Source organism: Solanum lycopersicum, chromosome 3 (assembly GCF_036512215.1).
Source record: "Solanum lycopersicum chromosome 3, SLM_r2.1".
Classification (NCBI taxonomy): Eukaryota; Viridiplantae; Streptophyta; class Magnoliopsida; order Solanales; family Solanaceae; genus Solanum; species Solanum lycopersicum.
In genome coordinates, this window is record NC_090802.1 from 4,512,984 (window position 1) to 4,533,773 (window position 20,790).

The 20,790-nt window shown below is 29.8% G+C and overlaps 4 protein-coding genes across 5 annotated transcripts; 3 read left to right on the plus strand and 1 right to left on the minus strand.

Annotated features, from left to right (window-relative positions):
* Window positions 1-2,798: 2,798 nt before the first annotated feature.
* LOC101263790 (uncharacterized) lies at window positions 2,799-5,847 on the minus strand. 2 transcript variants are annotated; one of them, XM_004234304.5, is made up of 7 exons: window positions 5,336-5,847; window positions 4,977-5,092; window positions 4,808-4,896; window positions 4,648-4,722; window positions 4,262-4,369; window positions 3,689-3,784; window positions 2,799-3,480 (listed from the first exon to the last, which is right to left on the minus strand). In XM_004234304.5, the coding sequence occupies exons 1-7, from the start codon at window positions 5,827-5,829 to the stop codon at window positions 3,205-3,207; spliced, it is 1,254 nt and encodes a 417-aa protein (XP_004234352.2). In that variant the 5' UTR covers window positions 5,830-5,847; the 3' UTR covers window positions 2,799-3,204. The 2 variants fall into 2 exon arrangements, with proteins under 2 accessions (XP_004234352.2, XP_010317569.1); XM_010319267.2 differs by having other exon boundaries at window positions 4,977-5,099; window positions 5,336-5,846.
* Window positions 5,848-8,196: 2,349 nt separating this feature from the next.
* Window positions 8,197-13,657, plus strand: LOC109119806 (dehydration-responsive element-binding protein 1A). The gene has a single exon (XM_069295483.1). The coding sequence runs from the start codon at window positions 12,849-12,851 to the stop codon at window positions 13,464-13,466; it is 618 nt and encodes a 205-aa protein (XP_069151584.1). The 5' UTR covers window positions 8,197-12,848; the 3' UTR covers window positions 13,467-13,657.
* A 2,337-nt stretch (window positions 13,658-15,994) lies between these two features.
* On the plus strand, window positions 15,995-16,865 carry CBF1 (C-repeat-binding factor-1). Its single transcript, NM_001247194.2, has one exon. It carries the CDS (start codon window positions 16,017-16,019, stop codon window positions 16,647-16,649), a length of 633 nt encoding a protein of 210 aa, NP_001234123.1. The 5' UTR covers window positions 15,995-16,016; the 3' UTR covers window positions 16,650-16,865.
* Window positions 16,866-18,128: 1,263 nt separating this feature from the next.
* Window positions 18,129-19,791, plus strand: LOC101263186 (dehydration-responsive element-binding protein 1A). The gene has a single exon (XM_004234302.5). The coding sequence runs from the start codon at window positions 19,028-19,030 to the stop codon at window positions 19,688-19,690; it is 663 nt and encodes a 220-aa protein (XP_004234350.1). The 5' UTR covers window positions 18,129-19,027; the 3' UTR covers window positions 19,691-19,791.
* Window positions 19,792-20,790: the final 999 nt, after the last annotated feature.

Sequence of the window (20,790 nt, forward strand, 5' to 3'; positions counted from 1 at the left end):
TTTTCAAAACTTCATGATACATATAAAATATTATGATACACAACAAATTCATGTATCAATTCACCATCTAAAACACTATACACACTTATTCAAATGTATCAGCAAGCACACTTGATTCCTTAAAATTTTTACTAATTTTAACAACAGTTTTAAGTACCAAAATACTAACCCGAGACAATTTTAATTCCTTAAAATTTTTACTAATATCATATATCCTTCTATTAATTGACGGATCCATTACTATGATGTAATTAACAAAAACAAAAAAGAGAAGAATATACGAATTGATGATGGATTAACTATAAAAAAGGTCTGGGTTCTTACGATTCAAGATTAGGAAGAAATAGTCGAATATGGATTAAGAATAAAAAGAAGAAAATAAAAAAATATGCAGGGTTGAGAAGATTCAAAATTATGAAGAAATAGTCGAATGAAGACGATTAAGGAAAAAAAATAAGTGAAAGTTGACTTTGGTAAGAACAAGACGGTAGAATGCATGGGAAGTTACCCTGCTTCCTAATTTTTTGAATTTTGAAATTCAAAATTTCAAAATTTGTTCTTTTATTTAAATTTAATTAAATTTAATAATTCAAAATCAAAAAGCTGATTAAAAGGTTGAGTGTTTAAATGGATAAAATTTAAAATTCAAAAACTGATTTAAGAGGTTGAGTGTTTTAATGGAGAAAAAATAGGCATTAAAATTGGTAAATGTGTATTATAGGAGAGAGAGTATAATGTATCTAAAAACTTACACTAAAATAAAAAAAAAGGGAATTATGTAATATTTAAAAAAAGTAGGGAAAATTGGAGAATATAAAAATTATAGTTGTGTATTTAAGTTATTTTTACAAAAAGAAATGGTCCAAATACCGATTCAGACGGACAGAATCCGGATTTGGACTCAACTCTCTCTCTCTCTTTCCTCTTTGTTTTACTACTTTTGTTTACTTGTTAAAATTGTGTCGTTAGTTTTAGGTTAAAAGGGTCCAAGTCCCCTGCAAGACGCCTTTATGTTTTAACTATTTTAAACTAAATCGATCGCCTTTAAATAGACTTAAAAATGATAATGAATAAATTTTGCGAGTTAAATAAATCACTTTCAAACAACTCTAAATAATTTTTTTCATTCTCAAAATCAAGTTAGATAGTTTAGCTAAACATTTTTGTTGTCGGACAACAACATTAGTGGGTATTTTAGGTGCCTTAAACACCTTTCTAAAATATTAATAAGAACCCCCGAACCCCCTTTAAACTCATTCAATTTGATTCCCTGTTTAGTCAATTGGAAGAACAGTTTTTTTGATTTTTCTCAAAAATTAAGTGGCGATTATAAAACCAAGTCTAAAACAAACAATAAAATATATTTTCTTTAAATAAAACATTGTTGAATACAGGGCATCTTCAAATGACTATTGACAGACCTCGTTTAGAAGATCAGTGATCGTCAATCGAATTCAAGGGTGAACCAATTCTTACGGACTGACATGTGTTCTCCTTTCGTCTATGTCCACATTTCGAACTTAGACTTTTCTAATTAGTTAATAGTTCATTAGTTTGGGATTGTATCCCTTCCTGTTTAGATGTTTTAGTGTATTGACTTTTGGGTTCTAGGCGTTTTTTCGCATTGCTTAGTTGTTAGATCTTTTGAAAGTTTATGGAAACTTCAATCTTTAGTTATTTAACTTGCTTCTTAACTTAAATACTTTAGTTTTTTGGTTTAGTTGTTTGGTTTGGATTGTAATAGTGGTTCTCCCACGGAAAAATTAATGTGAATGTCAATCACGATGATCTGGGTCATGACAAAATCAAACTATGACTAATTTGTACACGGTGTATTAGAAATATTTACAAAGTTAATGTTTACGTCCTTTTTTTTAAAAATAATATATTATTATTAATTAAATTAAAATTGAGTATTTCATAAATTAAAGATGGAGATTTAATACACATGTATTGCATCAAACATAGAGTTCGCAGCCCCTGCTAGGGCTCATTGATTCACTATCTTTATCAAAAGACAGAGAAATAAAAATACAGTCACACATACGAATAATTTATAATTATGAATAAGATTTTTTCAACGATTGTTTGATCAAAAGGTTGTTATTCTCTATAATCATTGGTATTGATGTAAGATTTTCCTTCATCAAACTTAGTAGGAGTGTCAAATAGATAGATCAAAACAAAATGAATGGAATTGCAATTTATCCATTCAACTATATATGAAAATAAATTTAGTTAGAAACAATTGATATAAATGGTCTTAACCTTCTTTTAGCCCTTTTCATTCCATATTTCTTTTTTATTATGATTATTTTACTTTCTCTCGCCTAATTAACTTTTGGATATTTAAAATATATTTTTAATTTATATCTATGAATGATGAATAAATGCATACTAAACTTATGCACTCAAATAAATAAAATAAAAGAATATTATTTTCATGAGATTCCATAAACGAAAAATAATATCATATAAACTTAAGAAAAACATATTAACTATTTATGAGATTCATTGGATCAAAAGATCACAAATTTGAGTTGTGAAAATAATTTCTTCCAGAAATATAAGACAAAATTGTATATAATAGACCATTGTGATCCAATCCTTCTATACATAGCATTTAGCAAGAACTTAATTTATCCGGATGTCATTTTTTAATATCAAATTCACCTTATAAAACATTTTCAACATAATAATAATAATAATAATAATAATAATAATAATAATAAAAACAGAATTACCATGATCGACTTGACCAAAAAATTTAACGTTTTGGAAATTGAAAAAAAAAAAAGTTATCTCCACAAAGGAATCATATTTCAGATTCATCAAGTATTATTATGATCACCAAACACTTGATAGAAGTCAGTATTTTGTGGGAAAATGATCTTCCTTATAACTAATCCAACCAGAATCAATGAATTTTCTTGTATAGAAGGATCCCCCAAAAAACATGACTATATTGTTGTATTTACCATCTAAGAGCTTAACATAATAATTGTTAAATTATTTCCATTTTTCATAACTCTTCGATGACTTATTCGCCACCTTGCTTGAAACAAAACTCCACGAAAATGAAGAACCAGAATAATGTTTAATATTCTTTCAGGATGATTGTTCAGATAGTAGTATTCATTCCTCTGTTTGACATAACTGGAGTGTTTGTGAATCACATAAGGAGTTCGAAAGTTGGTCTGTTGTTTAATCAATCAACTTCAAACCACTGGTAAGTTGTTCATACAACAGCCACAGGAGAACACCAATTATAGTGTCTCTAACTAGGTTTCCAAAGATGGTAGTTGTCCAGCCAGAGAGTCCCCCTGAAGGACTCTTCCCAGCTAGATCTCGAAACCGCAAGTTTCCTTGATCAGACACCAAGGAATATATTACTCCATTCATGTGACCCTTCCCAATGATTCCAACAACTTGCTTACAGTTGTTCACAGCTTTGCTCCTCTTCAGAGACCAAGCAAGAAACTAAAGGAACAATCACATGGAAAAACAGGAAAGATAATCACTAGCAAAAGGGAAAAGAAAAAGGTTTGATCAGTGAAACAGCACTTCTTTTTTTAATTTTAGCCTGAAAATACTGTGTCCATTTTTTGCCATGATATCCATCAGCAATAACGATGAAACATTTCGTTCTGAGTTACTAGAGACTGTTCATGAGGGAAGAGCAACTAACCGTGTCACGTTCATGTAGGAGTGGCTGCAGAAGTGATGGATATGAAAAGCTTAATTTCTCATACAGCTGAAAGTTACTATCATCAGAACTTGATTCCTGTCACAACATAGAAAAGATTGAAAACAGAATCAAGAATATTGGATAGAATGGCATGGCATGTGTAGTTATCAGCATAGTTTCCCCCCGATGACAGCAGACAACAGGCAAAGCTCTTAAAATAGAGTAATAGTAGACAAAAGGAAGATTAGATAACATTTTTTCTCCTTTTAGTACTGGGCTTTTTGGGTGGTGTTGGCTGGAGAAGGAGGACTGGTCCTTCAGGCTCTGAACGGTAAATCGTTTCTAAAGCAGGCAATGTCATTATAGCACATGCTCCAATTAATCCATTTTGTAATTGCTATAGCATTTAAGACAATACGGATGGCAAACCATGTATGATCGATGATGCCACTTAGGTTGTCAGACTATTAATTTGCTAACTGAGGTACAAATAAGAGGTAATTCTTGAAAAAGTTAACGATTAACAATCATCAATAGTATTCAGAAAACACTTCATAGATACGAGAAGCAAACCTTCAACGCCTTTGTTGATAGTTCAGTGGATGAGGTTATTCCGCCAAAGACAGAGAGTAGAAGGCTCGTCTTCTCTTTCCATTTTAGTGAAGTCCATGCTCGTTCAAGCTGACAACAGAAGTTAATAACAATAAACAATAAACATTCTAGCATTACATGTAATGCTGTAAGACCAAATTGTAGACGCACTTGAAGAGAAACAAGAAGTATCAAATGGATTAACTTGTCTTGCTTTACATGCAAGACCAGGTAGTCCATCCAATATATAAAGAAGAAGTCTCAGAATTGTTTTCTCTAGAAATCAAAAGTAACTTTACCACTTCATAAAATCCAAAAGTATCCTAGGAAAGGAAATTTACATTGGACTAAGTGTAAGTGCAGCATACAGTTATTTCTATTGGCCGATCCCCTAATACAATTTGAGCACCAATATCCTCAGCAGCCTTTCGAGCAGCACGGAACTGCAAACAGAAACGGAACTTCACTAAGACTTTGGAAATATCTGAAGTGTAAATGAAGAACATCTTACACAGTCCACAGAACTACCTCATCTCCAAAAGAACGATTAGCACTTGAAGACATTTTTGAAGAGAAAAGTGCCAGCACTATGCGTAATGCTAGAGCAGTTTGACCCCCTATCACATCAAATAGCTAGCTTGATAAATCATACTCCAGAAGTATACAGAGCACATTAAAGCTAAAGGCTAGTAATTACCCAAGTTAATGCTACGACCAACAGCATCGAAAAATCCATTCCCACTCAAAGAGAACATGTTTGATTTTAACGGCTGATTGAGATCACTATCGTCAGAAGTATACATGATACCAGCCCTGAACTCTGCAACAAGTGAAGTTAAACAAAAATGGAGATTGAACAAGTTCACAATACAAACAGTTGGCAACTAGGAGGGGCAAGAATGGCATAGTCATAGCTCATGGAGACAATAAGGTAACCCCATAAGAGGGGCTTCTCAGGATGTGATAATTTTAACAAAAGAAGATCAGTTATTTCATTCTCGCAATTATACAAACAGTTGGAAGACAAATCAACTAATTTCAGAGATAGGTACTTGCCTGCTTCTGCAAAGCTCCACAACCACATTCTCCGGCTTGACAGTGCGGATAACCCTTTCAACATGCAGAGGCGATTCCATAGAAAGATGGTTCGTTCCGATCAGCCAAATAGCCTCTGGTTCAACAAACTCGGTTCTCCATGATGGAACGGGTCCAAATTGGTTCTTCTTGATGAGAAACAGAGTTCCATTATCAGCTAAATCGAGCAATTCGGGATGGGTATCTTCAATAGCATCCCGAGAGGCGCTGAAAAATTCCGATTTGAAATCGAAGTTTGGTGGTGGTGGGTTTATGGCAACTCTGCATTGATGAAATTTAGTTCTGGGTATGATGGGTGGGGAAATTGGGAAAGGAGAAGTGAGGATTCTCATGGCCGGAGCTAAGAGAAGAAGAAGAAGAAGGAGAATTGAGTGATAGTGTGGCTCTAATGGTTGCCGTTTTGTGAACAACGGTGTCGCAACGTTGCAACTTTTCATCCTCTGCTTTTCTTTCATCCCTACAGATTTTTTTCTTCTTTTTGTGATGTTTAATTCACTATTTTTAACTTACTGTAAAAGTGAAATCTAAACCATAGAATGCTCAATTAAATTTTTAATTTTAATTTGTTTTAAATTTTTTTATAAAGATATGTTTTTATACTTAGGAAATTTATCTACTTCCATCAATAAATATTATCACATTAATCCATCCATCAAAATTAGGATAGATGAAAAATAATTACTTGTGTAACTTTTTTTTCTATTGCAATTTGAACATTGAGACCCTTTTGTTCAAATAAAGAAGTCAATTCTTCACACTTTATATATTATGTAGAGTATAATCGGAACAAAATTTTGAGTTTATGAATTCTTAATTCTATAAAGACAAAAGAATAATTTTTACTAAGTTTATCATAAAGTATTTATAAACATTAAATAATTCTTTAAATATGAAAAATGATCAAAATTGCCCCCTAAACTGTGTGAAATAGAAAATTTATATTCTCCATTACATTTCAGGATCAAATGTGTCTGTCATTATCCTAAGAGATCACAATTACCATTAAGACTTAACAGAAGTGATGCAGCAAGCCACGTGACACTAAATCTAACACCTAGGCTTACCAGGAATTAGGATATCCACTAAAAATTTGACCCAATTATCTCATAATTGGGAAATTACGCAGTTAAGAAAATTTATACTATTTAATTACTCATCTTAGCTATAGTTTGCTATAATTACCATTTGTGAATAACATTATACATTACTTGTGTGTGCTGACTTCGAGTTTGTGTAATTAGTCACGTTTGTATATGTCGCCAGAATATACAAATACATATGTATAATATACAACTATATAATCGATATGCATACTATAATTCACGTCTCTCCCACTTTTTGCCCCCTCTCACTCGCATCTCTCTTTCCTCTCCCAATCTCACTCGCCTCTCTCCTCCCTCTCCCAATCTCGCTTGCTATGTATACAAATGCATATGTGTAGTATATAATTATTTAACAAATATATTTTTACAATTCACCTCTCTCCCACTCTATGACCTCTCTCGCTCGCCTCTCTCCTCCCTCTCCCAATCTCGCTCGCCTCTCTCCTCCCTCTCCCAATCTCTCTTGTCATATGTATAATACACTATTATCTAACCGATATACATAAACAATTCATCTTTCTCGCCTCTCGCCTCTCTCCTCTCTCTCTCCGAGTCTCGTTTGTCTCTCTCCTCCCTATAACATGTAGGTACAAATTGTAATTATTAAACTATAGCTATGGAGAATAACTAGGTTATTTTTGAGTATTTATATATATAAATTTATCGTAATAATTCAACCCTAAGTGTGCCAATGAGAAAACAATGCTTTTTTGTTTTCCTATAAACACAATATATTTCACATGTCATATCTTTAGGCGCAAAAGCTAGCTCTATCGCTGATTATGTCCAATCATCGGATAATATCACACAATCAAGATGCATATATGTATGGTATGATTTTATAAAACTAAAATTTCAAAAATTCAACATTATAACTAAAATAATCATTGAATAGGTATTTCTTCATATATAGTGAATCAATAAACAAAATTAGAAGTGTGAAAAAATTAAATCGATCATAAATTAAATTTAAAAAGTGTTATTGGTTATTGCTATTAGGTTAACGAATTTTTATTGATTTTATAAAAAATAATTATCGGATTATCAATTTGGTATTGATTTTTTATACTTAGTTATTGAGTAAACAGATATCCCATTAAGTCTATAGTATTTTACTACTTTTACCTATACATAAATATTAATCTCAACATCTTACTATTTATGTCTTTGACATTTAATTTTCAATTCATACTTCACTATAACTTTGAGTCACATTATATAAACCATCAAGACCTAAAATAACAATCATATTACTCTTAATTTTTCTTTGTGTTACATATGTATAGTTCTTTTCATGCCCGTTATTACTGTTTATATTTTATGAATATTCATAAAGTCATATTATTTTATCAAGTTAAATTTATTAGAAAACTCATATATTAATTTTATAAACGTTTTCTTATTAAATAAATTTCTAACAGTGAGCTTTTTTTTGTATCAATAAATTTTATGTGATATAAATTTAAATTAATCAAAATTTAAACATATATAAACTATCAAATATCAAACTAAAAAACAAAAAATTTCCGTACGCGGAAAAGGAAGTACACTCAGCATTTAATAAATTGATTAGATTAGTGAGTAGAAGAAAAATCTAAAGAAGGGCCAAGAAATATAAGCACGTGGTCCACGCGCTTACGTGTGAGAGGTAGGGTAAAGAATCTTCCCTGTATTTGAAGTTGTATATTAACAGCCTGAAAAGACACTAAAAAAGAAATAAAACAAATGTCAGAGACACATCAAATTCACCTCGTATCATCGAAAAGTCATTCGTATTATCGTTTATTTTTACTTATCACATTATTTGTCATAAATTTAAATTTAATTTTTATATTTAAACATTTAAAATTATACTAATTTTCTTATATTATTATGAAGAAAGGCTATATAAAAAAATATAGATCAAAATTAATGTAACTTTATTCTCAAAAAGTAAAATATGTCAAGTAAACGTCCTTTAATTTTGAATTAATACTCTTTCGTTATAGCTTATTAATTTGAATGTTGCTGGTTTTTATGTTAGTTGTGACATTTTATTTTTAATAAAAATGCATCAAATGTCACGTTAAAGAGAACAAGATATCTATGCCTCAATTTGAATACTTTTTTAATTCATTTTTTTGACATTTTTTTTTCAATTGTAATTTATTGTATATCATAACAACATTTTGTATAAGTTTTGAAATTAATTTGAGCGAAAAATTGACAATCGATGAAGAAAAATGCTTCAGTTTGGATATTTTATTGAGCCCTTCACGTTAAGTTTTCAAGAAAGTAGAATGAGATAATTTATCGTCACACAAATACATGCAGACAACACAAATTTACCAATGATTTTTTGATAATACTATTCCTATCATATTTTGGTCTCCAAATACATGTATTTGGCGTGTTCACATACATATATTTGATGCGTTCAAATACATGTACTTGGATATAATATGTCAAAAAGATACACTCTAATAATGTATATCTAAATATTTAATATAATAAAAACTCATCAATTTTACGAGCAAATTACATATTTTTTCCCCCAAATTTCTTCTAAAAAGAAAATAAAAAAAAATAAATTCCTCCTCTTCCCTTTGTCTCTCTCCCCTCTCCGGGTAGTGACCAGCATCACTTTGTTGTTCATCTTCTCACCATTAAATCCACAACTTCAACTTTAAGAGATAAGCCAATTGATGAAGTTATTATTACATTACAAAAATTGGAAATAAATGATTCATATTCCGCCTAAGTAGAGATGATTTTGTACCTCTATTAACAATACTCTTGATTAAAAATATTTAGCCATTAAAATAGATTAAGAAAAATCAAAGTCAACAAACTTTAATCAAATTAAAGAAGATAGTGTGATGAAGAATGATGGCAAAAAGAATGGGTAATTTTTGCATATAGCAAGCACAAAATTTAAATGTGTATGCTATAACAAAATTTGCATAATTGCTCTCTATAGTAAATATATATATACAATTGAAAGTTATGCCATTTCGCTATACATATATACAAAGAAGTAATTGTATAATTGTTTGTTCATCTTCAAATTTGTATACAATTGAATCGAATTGTATAAAACGAAGAAGAGAAAAATTATATACGATTTGAATATGTATAAAAAGAGAAAGAGAGAAAGGCGAAAGAGACTTGTGCGGGAATATACAATTGAATCGAATTGTATGAAACGAGAAATAGAGAAATTATAATCAAATTGTATAAAAAGAGAAAGAGAAAACGCAAAAGAGACTTGAACAGAGAAATGTTTGTATTGCATAATTATGAGTGTATAGGACGGAGATATATATATTTGCATGTGTATATACAATTTTCTCTCGCTTTATACAAACATAAATACAATTTATACAATTATATTGTATAAAGCAAGAGAGGCAAGCGACACTGCCAAACAGTTTGCTAAGGAACGCAAATAAATCAAACTGTTTACTAAGAAATACAAATAAATCAAACAGTAGCTATTATATTTATTTTACACTATTAATTTGCTATTCTATACTATTATCCCAAGACAATTAGGTGATAGACTTTGTGATGGGAACAATAGAAAAGGGAGTGAACTTATTTGGAGGAAATCTAAATTGGAGAGATAATTAATTAAGTAGACATACACTCTATTTTAATTAGATTAATTCTATGTATCTCAATATATTTAACTTCAAATCTGATATATAAATATTGAATAATGAGATAATATATAAGCAACTAAAATTATAAATAAGATTAATAGATATTGAACGTATACATGCATTATAACTTAGTAGTATTAGAAATTTTTTGAAATTAAATAAGGATATATTAAAAAAAGTTATTATTCTTTCTTGATTTGTTAAAATAAATAGAAATAAATATAAAAAAATATAAATAAATAAATAAAAACAGAGAGTATTTTTAAAAATTTAATATAAAAATCTTACTATAAGTGGAATACAATAAATCTTTGAGATTCTCTCACTTTTGTATGTTAGTGGAGAGTAGAATAGCAAACCGAGTATGCGAATCTGCACCTACGCACGTGGCCCACACGTTTCCGTGGTGAAATGATAGGCAGTTAGTTGTAGATTTTTTAATAACTGTCAAAAACGTGTGTTCGTACTTCGTACATTCGGGGGACCCTTTAGATATCAACGGTGCGGGATGAGTTTAAAGCTATGCGGGACTGAGTGAATTTACGATTGTGTGAGATAAATTATAGATTTTTTTAAAAGAAGTTAATATAGGTGGATAGCGATTACATGTGATTTTACGTGAGTTTAATAAAATTATAATTTTATTTATATGTTATAAGTGTACTAGAATATTATTATCAAGATTATTTCGTTTAAATCTATTAAAATATTTAAGATAATAAATAAAAATTATTCAACAAAAAGAATAAAATTTCTTAAGCTACTCTCCTATTTAATTAATACAACTTAATGAAAAATGAATTTATATATATGAATTTTATTTTTAGTATTAAACTTAACTAGAATAAAGAAAATATTATAAAAATTATGTGGAACGGGTCTATGTTGGACGAGGTGAAAAGAAAAAAGGTTGTTATACGTTGCGAACGAAACTAATTAAAAGTTTTGTTGGTTAAGCTCAACTCGCTCCGCACCGTCTTATTGTCATTCCTAGGGGACCCTTGAGTTCTACAAAGTTTAAAAACATAATATGAAATTATGAAATAACATTATGAAAAAAAGTTGAAGTATTGTTTTGTTTGTAGAGGCAGGTTTAGATTTTGGAGATTTTACGTGTCGTTCTGTTGAAGTAAGATAAATGGGTCAGTTGATCAATTTTGAGTTACAGTTCGAGTTATTTATGTTTCTTCAAATTTTATACACAATTTATCAAACTTGCATGTTAGTAATATTTTATTTTAAATATTATGAGATTAGATATAACTAAATAATTCAATTTTCATTTCCTTTTAGTAATTAGAGGCCTTATTCGCTACAACTTTGAAGGGAAAAAATCACATTAAAAATTTGAGCTTGCATAAATTATCTAATAGTGTTAATATATTCACTGTAATATGTATTAAAAGTGAATTATGTATTCAATATATTTGAAATTACGAAAGAGGAGGCATTGCTCGTGTGACAATTGCATCCTAACCAATTGATCAGGCCTTGTTTGTTTTTTAAATTTTTATCTTCTATATTTTCTTAAACACATAAAAACTTATAAATGGTAGAATTATTAAAATTATCTCAATTTTTCATATAATTTTATCAATTAAAAAAAGTTTATAAAATATTATAATGCGTTGTTATAAAGATTTTTTTTTAAGAATATAACATTTATGATCAAGTTTTAATTTAATTAAAGATAAAATTAAATATAAGTTGTGTATAAGTTTTTAGATAAATTTGATGCAAAATAATTAATTTGGTTAATATAAATGATAAAGTATTAGTTATTTTGAAGTAATAATAAATTTTGTGTTGATAAAAATAATCGTTATATGAGATATAAATGATTTAAAAAGTAATGATATGAATCATAAATTTTATTTACATATGAAATAAATGGTTAGTACGTATAAATGTGATTTTTAAATGTAAAATATAAACTCTTAGCTCCATTTAATATTTGAAAAATCTCAAAACAGGATATGAATGTAATTTTTAAATACAAAATATAAACTCGTAGATCTATTTTATATTTCAAAAATCTCTAAATGGAGAATTTGAAATTTCATCCCGTAATTTCAAAATGAAATCCGTAAACCCACATATCCATACACTGATTTCTTCTTCTTATTTAAAAAAAGGCTCATTTGATTAATTCCCTCTTCGATTTTCATGTCTCTCTATTATTATTGTCCTCAACAGAGATTGATGAAAGTTTTAATTTATTTACTCAAATTTTAAGAATGTACTCTGTTTTGATATATTAGTACGCCATTCGTGATTATTTTTTTCACCTACCAAATTAATTTGTCTTCTTCTAGTATCATTTGACTTGACAAGTGACAACACAATTTATTATTTTTATTAGTCAACGTCAATATTGTTAAGTAGTAACTCAAGTATTTTTCCAAGATAAGTACAAATATATTCCAAAAGGGAAGTATCAAAGTACAGAAAAAAACTAAAAATATGCCAAGTTAGACGCACGGAAGATTTGGAAGTTGAAACTTAACTTTTCTTAAACCCACAGCCCCACTCCAGCTGTCATATAAAACAGCTGCCCCACTCTATTTTTTAATAACAGCCTGTCTACTTATCACCACCCTCTAACTCCGTGTTCTTTGGTCTCAACTATATATAGAAATCAAACTTTTCACATTTTACCATAACAATTAAACTCTCTAACATCATAAATATCACTAGTTAAAGAAAGAAACAAAAATATAAATCGATATGTTTTATTCGGACCCACGTATAGAATCTTGTTCATCGTTTTCTGACAGTATTAGAGCCAATCATTCTGACGAGGAAGTTATTTTAGCTTCAAATAATCCGAAGAAGCCAGCTGGCAGAAAGAAGTTTCGAGAAACTCGACATCCAGTGTACAGGGGAGTGAGGAAGAGGAATTCTGGAAAATGGGTTTGTGAAGTCAGAGAACCAAATAAGAAGACGAGGATTTGGCTTGGTACTTTTCCTACTGCTGAAATGGCGGCTAGAGCTCATGATGTGGCGGCTATAGCATTAAGAGGACGTTCAGCTTGTTTGAATTTTGCTGACTCTGCTTGGAGGCTGCCTACTCCAGATTCCTCTGACACTAAGGATATTCAAAAGGCGGCCGCTCAGGCCGCCGAAATCTTCCGACCTTTAAAGTCGGAGGAAGAAGAATCAGTGGTTAAAGATCAATCTACTACTCCAGATGATATGTTTTTTATGGATGAGGAAGCGTTATTCTGCATGCCGGGTTTACTTACGAATATGGCGGAAGGATTAATGGTACCTCCACCTCAATGTACTGAAATGGGAGATCATGTGGAAGCTGATGATATGCCTTTATGGAGCTATTCTATATAATAAGTAAGTATAATGAGAGGAGTAACAATGCTAAGAGTGAAGTTTATTAGTTTCGTGCTTAATATTTGGATATGGTACGAATTAGTGTATAAGTATTGTAATTTGTAATGATCATGTAGATATTACTAGTATTGCTATATACTATTATAACAAAATGGTTGAAGCTAAATGAGAATCATTGGCGTATATAAGACTATTGTGTGTTTTATGACAGTTAGTCTTAGAGTTTTTTCTCATGGTTGAATTTGGTTAAGAAGCTGTTAAATGCGTTGTTCCACCAGCTTCGGAAAAACAACAGACACATACTCTAAAAAAAGCATAAAGCATTTGCTTCTGGTTTAAGCAACTGAGTGAAAAAGTAGATTTGTGGAGTATTTTTTCAAGCCGATTACTATGTCACAATCAATCAAAGAACATTGCTTATATCATAATTTTTATAAATTTTCAAAAATAAATATATCTATATATACATATAATTATTTTTTTAAAAGTTTAACATGTACACATGTTTCTCAATTTTACACGTGTGTCCGCCTATGATACAAATTTTATTAGTAATGACAATTGTAGAACTTTCTAGAATGAAATAACAATGGAGACAATTCAAATAGTTTGGAGATATATATATGTCTCAACATTGTGGTACTAATCCAATTCCAAGCATATCGATGCTGGAAATGATGCACGTGGTCCACGCGTATAATTTCCCGCGTGAGAAAATGAAAAGTAATTTATTGGAGTTGCAATAATTGATGATATAATTAACCGTCAAAAGCGTGTGTTGAGTTTTAATCAGTTATAAATTGGTACTTAGTTCACTTGTGACTTCATACATATACATATAATCATTTCAAAGGTCAATTTTCAAACTCATCTTTCAATTGGATCAAGTAGGGGGCGGCTATATATATATATATATATTGGCCTAAGAATAGAACGGCAACTTACCCTTCACCTTCCACTATCTTTTCAAAGATTCTCAATAATCAGTAGTATGATAATGAACAATGCTAAATGATCAACAAAATTTAATCAGAAATTTTAAAAAAATTGTAACGTCTCTTTTATTTTAATATAATTTTTTTTATTTTAATAAAAGAATAAAAATATAAAAAAATATCATTTTAATCAAATTCTGATCAAATTTGCTGACCATAAGAATTTTTTCATTTATTAATTAGTTTTATTCTTCATTATACTATCGTACTTATAAAAATCTCTTTCATTATGAAACTTTACATATTTACCTTTTATTTGAATAGATTATCCTAAAATTGGTCAAAAATATCTTTGTCATTATGGAACTCAAACTTCACTTTTAGGGTTGGGGTACTTATAAATATAATAGTTTGGAATAAAATTATAAATCTAATAAAATATACTTGGGTTTATATCTAGTCTCCTAAAATAGAAATAACACACACTCTCTCTCACACACACACACACTCCCCTTTTCATTCCCTTCATATTTTGTTACTCCTATTATTTTTAACTATTCTATTCTAGTCTAATTTCTCCTCTACAAAGCTTGAATCTCTAGATATAGTTATTGTCCTCAGTTATGTTATTTTCTCATTTCAAGTATTTTCAGCTACTTCCCAACATTAGAAAAGTCCATAAAATATAAATAATAATATATAAACATAAAATAAAATTAAAAATTTATTATATATAAAAAATAGTAATTTTTTTTTGGAATGAAACTTAACCAAACTCATAAAATATGCTAATTAATTAATAAGGGATATATAGGTAAATATGTATGTATGGAAGAGACATTTTAATCTTAAAAAAATAATTTTCTTCTCTGTTTCATTTTTTTAAGAAGCAGAACTTTTAGATTCTTCCCAACAACAGAACAACTGCTTCTTACTTTTTGCAAACACTTGATTTTTCAAAAAGAAAAAACATACTTTTTTCTAGGAAAAAAAAACGCTTTTGGCCTTCCAATGAATCCAATTCTAATTCAATCTTAACAAATTTAGGGTATAATCAGAAAAAAAAATATTTTTTCTTAATTTATTAAAAGTGACCAGTAAAAATGGAAATTAGATTAGAAAATATTTGTCGAATAAATAGAGACGAAGAGAGTTTAAAAAAGAAGTTGATGAATGCTGACCTTTTCCTTTGACAACTATTGGTTCAATGAATCTCCAAAGATTTATCTCTCAATTTTAAAAAATTGGTGATGACGAGATAGATGGTATAAAATAGATGCAACAAGAATAATTTTTTTTATTTTTTTTAATGTTATCATATTGAAATGACAAAGATTGGTCAGTATATATTCCAAAAAGGAAGTAAAGAGGAAAAGTTTTACAAGTCACAAGTTGCCACACGAGTTGTACGCAAATCCACTTGTCCCATAAAACAAAACAGCTGGGCTTACGCTTTTATAATCCAGCCTGTATCCTTTAATTATCACTCCGTGTTCTCTTCTCCTTTCACTATCATACTCTACTTTCCACTATAAATATATGTAACCAACACATAACACTTCTTTAACTCAACAATTATACAAATACTTTCTATTTTTAGCTCTCAACAACAATGAATATCTTTGAAACCTATTATTCAGACTCGTTAATTTTAACCGAATCATCTTCTTCTTCATCGTCATCGTCGTTTTCTGAAGAGGAAGTTATTTTAGCTTCGAATAACCCGAAAAAGCCAGCTGGCAGGAAGAAGTTTCGAGAAACACGGCATCCGATATACAGGGGAATCAGGAAGAGGAATTCAGGAAAATGGGTTTGTGAAGTCAGAGAACCAAATAAGAAGACAAGGATTTGGCTTGGTACTTTTCCTACGGCTGAAATGGCGGCTAGAGCTCATGACGTGGCGGCTTTAGCATTAAGAGGCCGTTCTGCTTGTTTGAATTTCTCTGATTCTGCTTGGAGGCTGCCTATCCCTGCTTCCTCCAACTCTAAAGATATTCAAAAGGCGGCCGCTCAGGCCGTCGAAATCTTCCGATCGGAAGAAGTTTCAGGAGAATCTCCTGAAACGTCAGAAAATGTGCAAGAGAGTAGTGACTTCGTGGATGAGGAGGCGATCTTTTTCATGCCAGGATTACTTGCAAATATGGCAGAAGGACTTATGCTACCTCCACCTCAATGTGCAGAAATGGGAGATCATTGTGTGGAAACTGATGCCTACATGATAACTTTATGGAATTATTCTATCTAAAATAGTAGTACAATTTATCAAATTACTAGGATTTAGAAGATTTTGTTAGTTTTTGGTATTCAGTATTTAGATACTAAGAATGTATATTATTAGTATTTTTATTTTGGCCAAATACATGAACATGAACAGAAACTTGTTGGGTTTTTTTACTCAGGTACCTCAACTACATCATTTTTCTATTGATTATTGAACTACACATAATTTGTTTCTTTAAAACACTGTTGGTTGATTTTGATCGACTTTTTTATTATAAATGTCTTCAATAATGTTCGAATTGTAATAATTTTGATTAAATGAATGAAGACAAACCGTGTTAATCTTAATTGTTTTCTAATGTGTTCAAATGACTTAAGTAAAACACAATTATTCTTGAACATTTTCACTATCAATTGGATTAATGAGTTGTGGAACAACATATCTATTCTCTATCAATAATCTTCACAAATCTGGTTCCACATCAGACAACAGTGTTTGTTTAAACAGAACAAATTATGGGGATTCAATGGTTCAATAGGAAAATGACGTAGTAAAGGAATCTGAAAATAAAAAAATCGAACAAATTTAGGGATCTGCTTATTGTACCGAACCATGTAGGTAGATAGTAGTGCCACCAAATAATGACACGTGTCAATGGGATGACTTGGTTTTGGCAGTAGTGAGAAGTAAAGATTAGCGTTGCAAATTTCAAGCCGTCATATTTGAATAAATGAAGTGTGGAGTGATATGACAATGTTCAATATTTTTTGCCATTCCGAGTATTGAAGAATTACAATTTCTAACTTATTTTTCGTAATTACTGAGTATCTAAATGTTAATTTTATGAATCCAATCTAAGCAAAGTTATCTGATATTGAAAAAACTTGTTTACTTAAAAACTAAGAAAACTAAAAATATATAATCCCTTCGTTCAAAAATAATGAAGGGGTGCTCAATATGAGTCAACCATATTCAAATTAAAGTTTCAATTTCAATTCCAAAGTTATTTGTCTCAACATTGAAAAATTTCAGTATTATGAAATTACAAAATAAATAAGATATAACTTTTTCATGTTTATAAACACTTTAAAACTGTAATATATAAAATATGAGTAATGAGTAGAGTGAAATATAGGAAAGTTTCCAAATATAGCTTTTAGCCTATCGTTATCTATCTAGAATGCCATTTATTGTACTACTGCCTCCTCTTTGTACGCACTATTTTGACTTGTTCTTTTCCTTCATTCGTGTACAATTTTATTTTTCCACAAAGTTTTCGTAGGTTTAGGTTAAGATAGTTAGAATTTCTTATAAATTATTTAGTTTCTTGATTCTAATTTAAGTAACACAGTTCTAATAAATACTATACGAAGTATTATAAAATAAAAAAATAAAATTTATGATTTAAAACATAATATTTGTGTGACTATAGAAGTTATGTTAGTAAATAAGTATAACATTAGTTTCTATTGGTGAATATAACAAGCAATTATTTTAGGGACAGATTAACAATGCATTCCATGTCTAAGTCCAATTCTTTTTTCCCAATAATACTTATTTCCTTTAATTTTAAAAAAAATCTCCTCTTTTTATTCTGTTTAAAAAAAATATGATTTTTTTTTTGCTAGCAACTTTTCACGTGACATGTTTAAGGCCATAATATTAAAGTGTAGTTTTATACATTTGACATAACTTTAAATTAACACTACATGATCAAAAAAATTATTTTTTAAAACTTCGTGTCAAGTTAAACTAAACCAATTTTTATAAAACGGATGAAGTATTAAATTAGATGCACACTTTATTAATCACGTGAATATAACTAGCCTAATGAGCAAGAAGACTTGTTGAAGTCAATATATATTTCATGTGGACCTTAGACAAAAATAGTTTATTACTCTTTTATATTTCAATTTACGAAATCTTAAAATTTAATATATTTGTAAACAATATACAAAAATACTTATAAGTTATAACAATTAATATTTTAAAAATATTTAAAATATAAAATTTAATAATCAAAAATATATTTATTTAAATTTTAAAATTAAAAATATATCACGTATATTGAGATCGAGAACCCAGTACAAATATTGTAGATGAGATCTATTCCTTTTAGTTAGGAAGGAAGGAAGAAGGATAGGCAAAAAGTAGAAAGTTTGCCACATCAGCAGAAAGGCTACACGAATTATACACACTTGAGACTATAAAACAGCTGTCTACTTATCACTATCCAACTCCGTGTAATACCGAACTTTTTTAAATTCAACACTTCACTTATCATATGTTTTATATATATGCATTGAGAAAATCCAATTTCATAATTCACCACAAACCCAAAAACGTCCATCCATCGTACACTACTATATTTTACTCTCTCGTCAAAATAGTATTATCATATCATGGATATCTTTGAATCCTATTATTCAAATTCTTTCGTTGAATCATTATTATCATCGTCATTATCAATATCTGATACTAATAATCTCAATCACTACTCCCCTAATGAGGAAGTTATTATTTTAGCTTCGAATAACCCGAAAAAGCCAGCTGGCAGGAAGAAGTTTCGAGAAACTCGACATCCAGTATACAGGGGAATCAGGAAGAGGAATTCAGGAAAATGGGTTTGTGAAGTCAGAGAACCAAATAAGAAGACAAGGATTTGGCTTGGTACTTTTCCTACGGCTGAAATGGCGGCTAGAGCTCATGACGTGGCGGCTATAGCATTAAGAGGCCGTTCTGCTTGTTTGAATTTCGCTGATTCAGTTTGGAGGTTGCCTATCCCTGCTTCCTCCAACTCTAAAGATATTCAAAAGGCGGCCGCTGAGGCCGCCGAAATCTTTCGATCGGAAGAAGTTTCAGGAGAATCTCCTGAAACGTCAGAAAATGTGCAAGAGAGTAGTGACTTCGTGGATGAGGAAGCGCTGTTTTCCATGCCAGGATTACTTGCAAATATGGCAGAAGGACTCATGCTACCTCCTCCCCAATGTTTAGAGATCGGAGACCATTACGTTGAATTAGCTGATGTGCACGCTTATATGCCTTTATGGAATTATTCTATATAATTACAAGATTTTAATAGTCAGTATTTTAATGGTACAAATCATGTATAGGTAAATGCGTAGTAACAATATTTGAATGAAACAAAGTGAACAAGTTCATCTAATTTATCAACAGCTATATTTCATCTATCCTTAGAATTTTCAATATATTTTATATTTTGTAGATTTAGAATTAATAACGTATAACTAATATATTGTGGTTCTTAGACTGTATTGAATAAGCGGGGAGGACATTGTCAATATGAAGAGTTTGTGGAATTTATTTTCATTATTTGTTATTTTTTTTATTTTAAAGGGAAAAGACATAAAAAGAAATTTTGAATTTGGTTCGAAAACTAACTTTAGTATTTTAACTATACGGGCGTTTAAATATTTCTCTTAACATCTTCAAAATGAATTAAAAACCACCCTGAGATTACTATTCCTTTCTCACTTGTCACATCATAGCCATGTAAGTGCCACAACAACATATCAGTATCATGTCGTTAGTTATTTTCATCATTTTTCTTTAGCATTTCTTTAAAATTAATTTACACTAATTAATTAATTCAAATTGCATTTTCTAAAATTAAAATTAAAAATGTCGACACATTTTTATTTTACCCCGTACCCAACTCCCACCCACCCCCTTACTTCTTTCTTCTTCCTTCTTCTTCACCATTTCTAACTCTCAATGTTCATTTTCCCCTCTCCATATTTTTCAACTACTTCCACCATCCAAACTCCTTTCATCGTAACACTCAAATCACCGCCGAAGCTCCATTATATATATATATATATATATTAGAAGATAAACATATAGAAACATGTAGTTAAAGGAAAGAAATAAAAACAATTTACTTCTAAGAAGACGAAGTTTACAATTATTCTGATTTTATGAAATCATAATATTTAGAAAATTTGATATAGTTTATACGCTGGGATGCTGAAAATCTGTTCGAATAGTCAATAACTTTTTTAATTAAGGAAATCATTTACACCAATTTAATTCAAACGTCTTAAACATGCATCTCACTTTTTAAATTTGTCGGGTGAGATTTATATAGTTTTCTCATTAATTATCACTTATCCTAAAAAGGGTCTATATATAAAATTAATAAAAT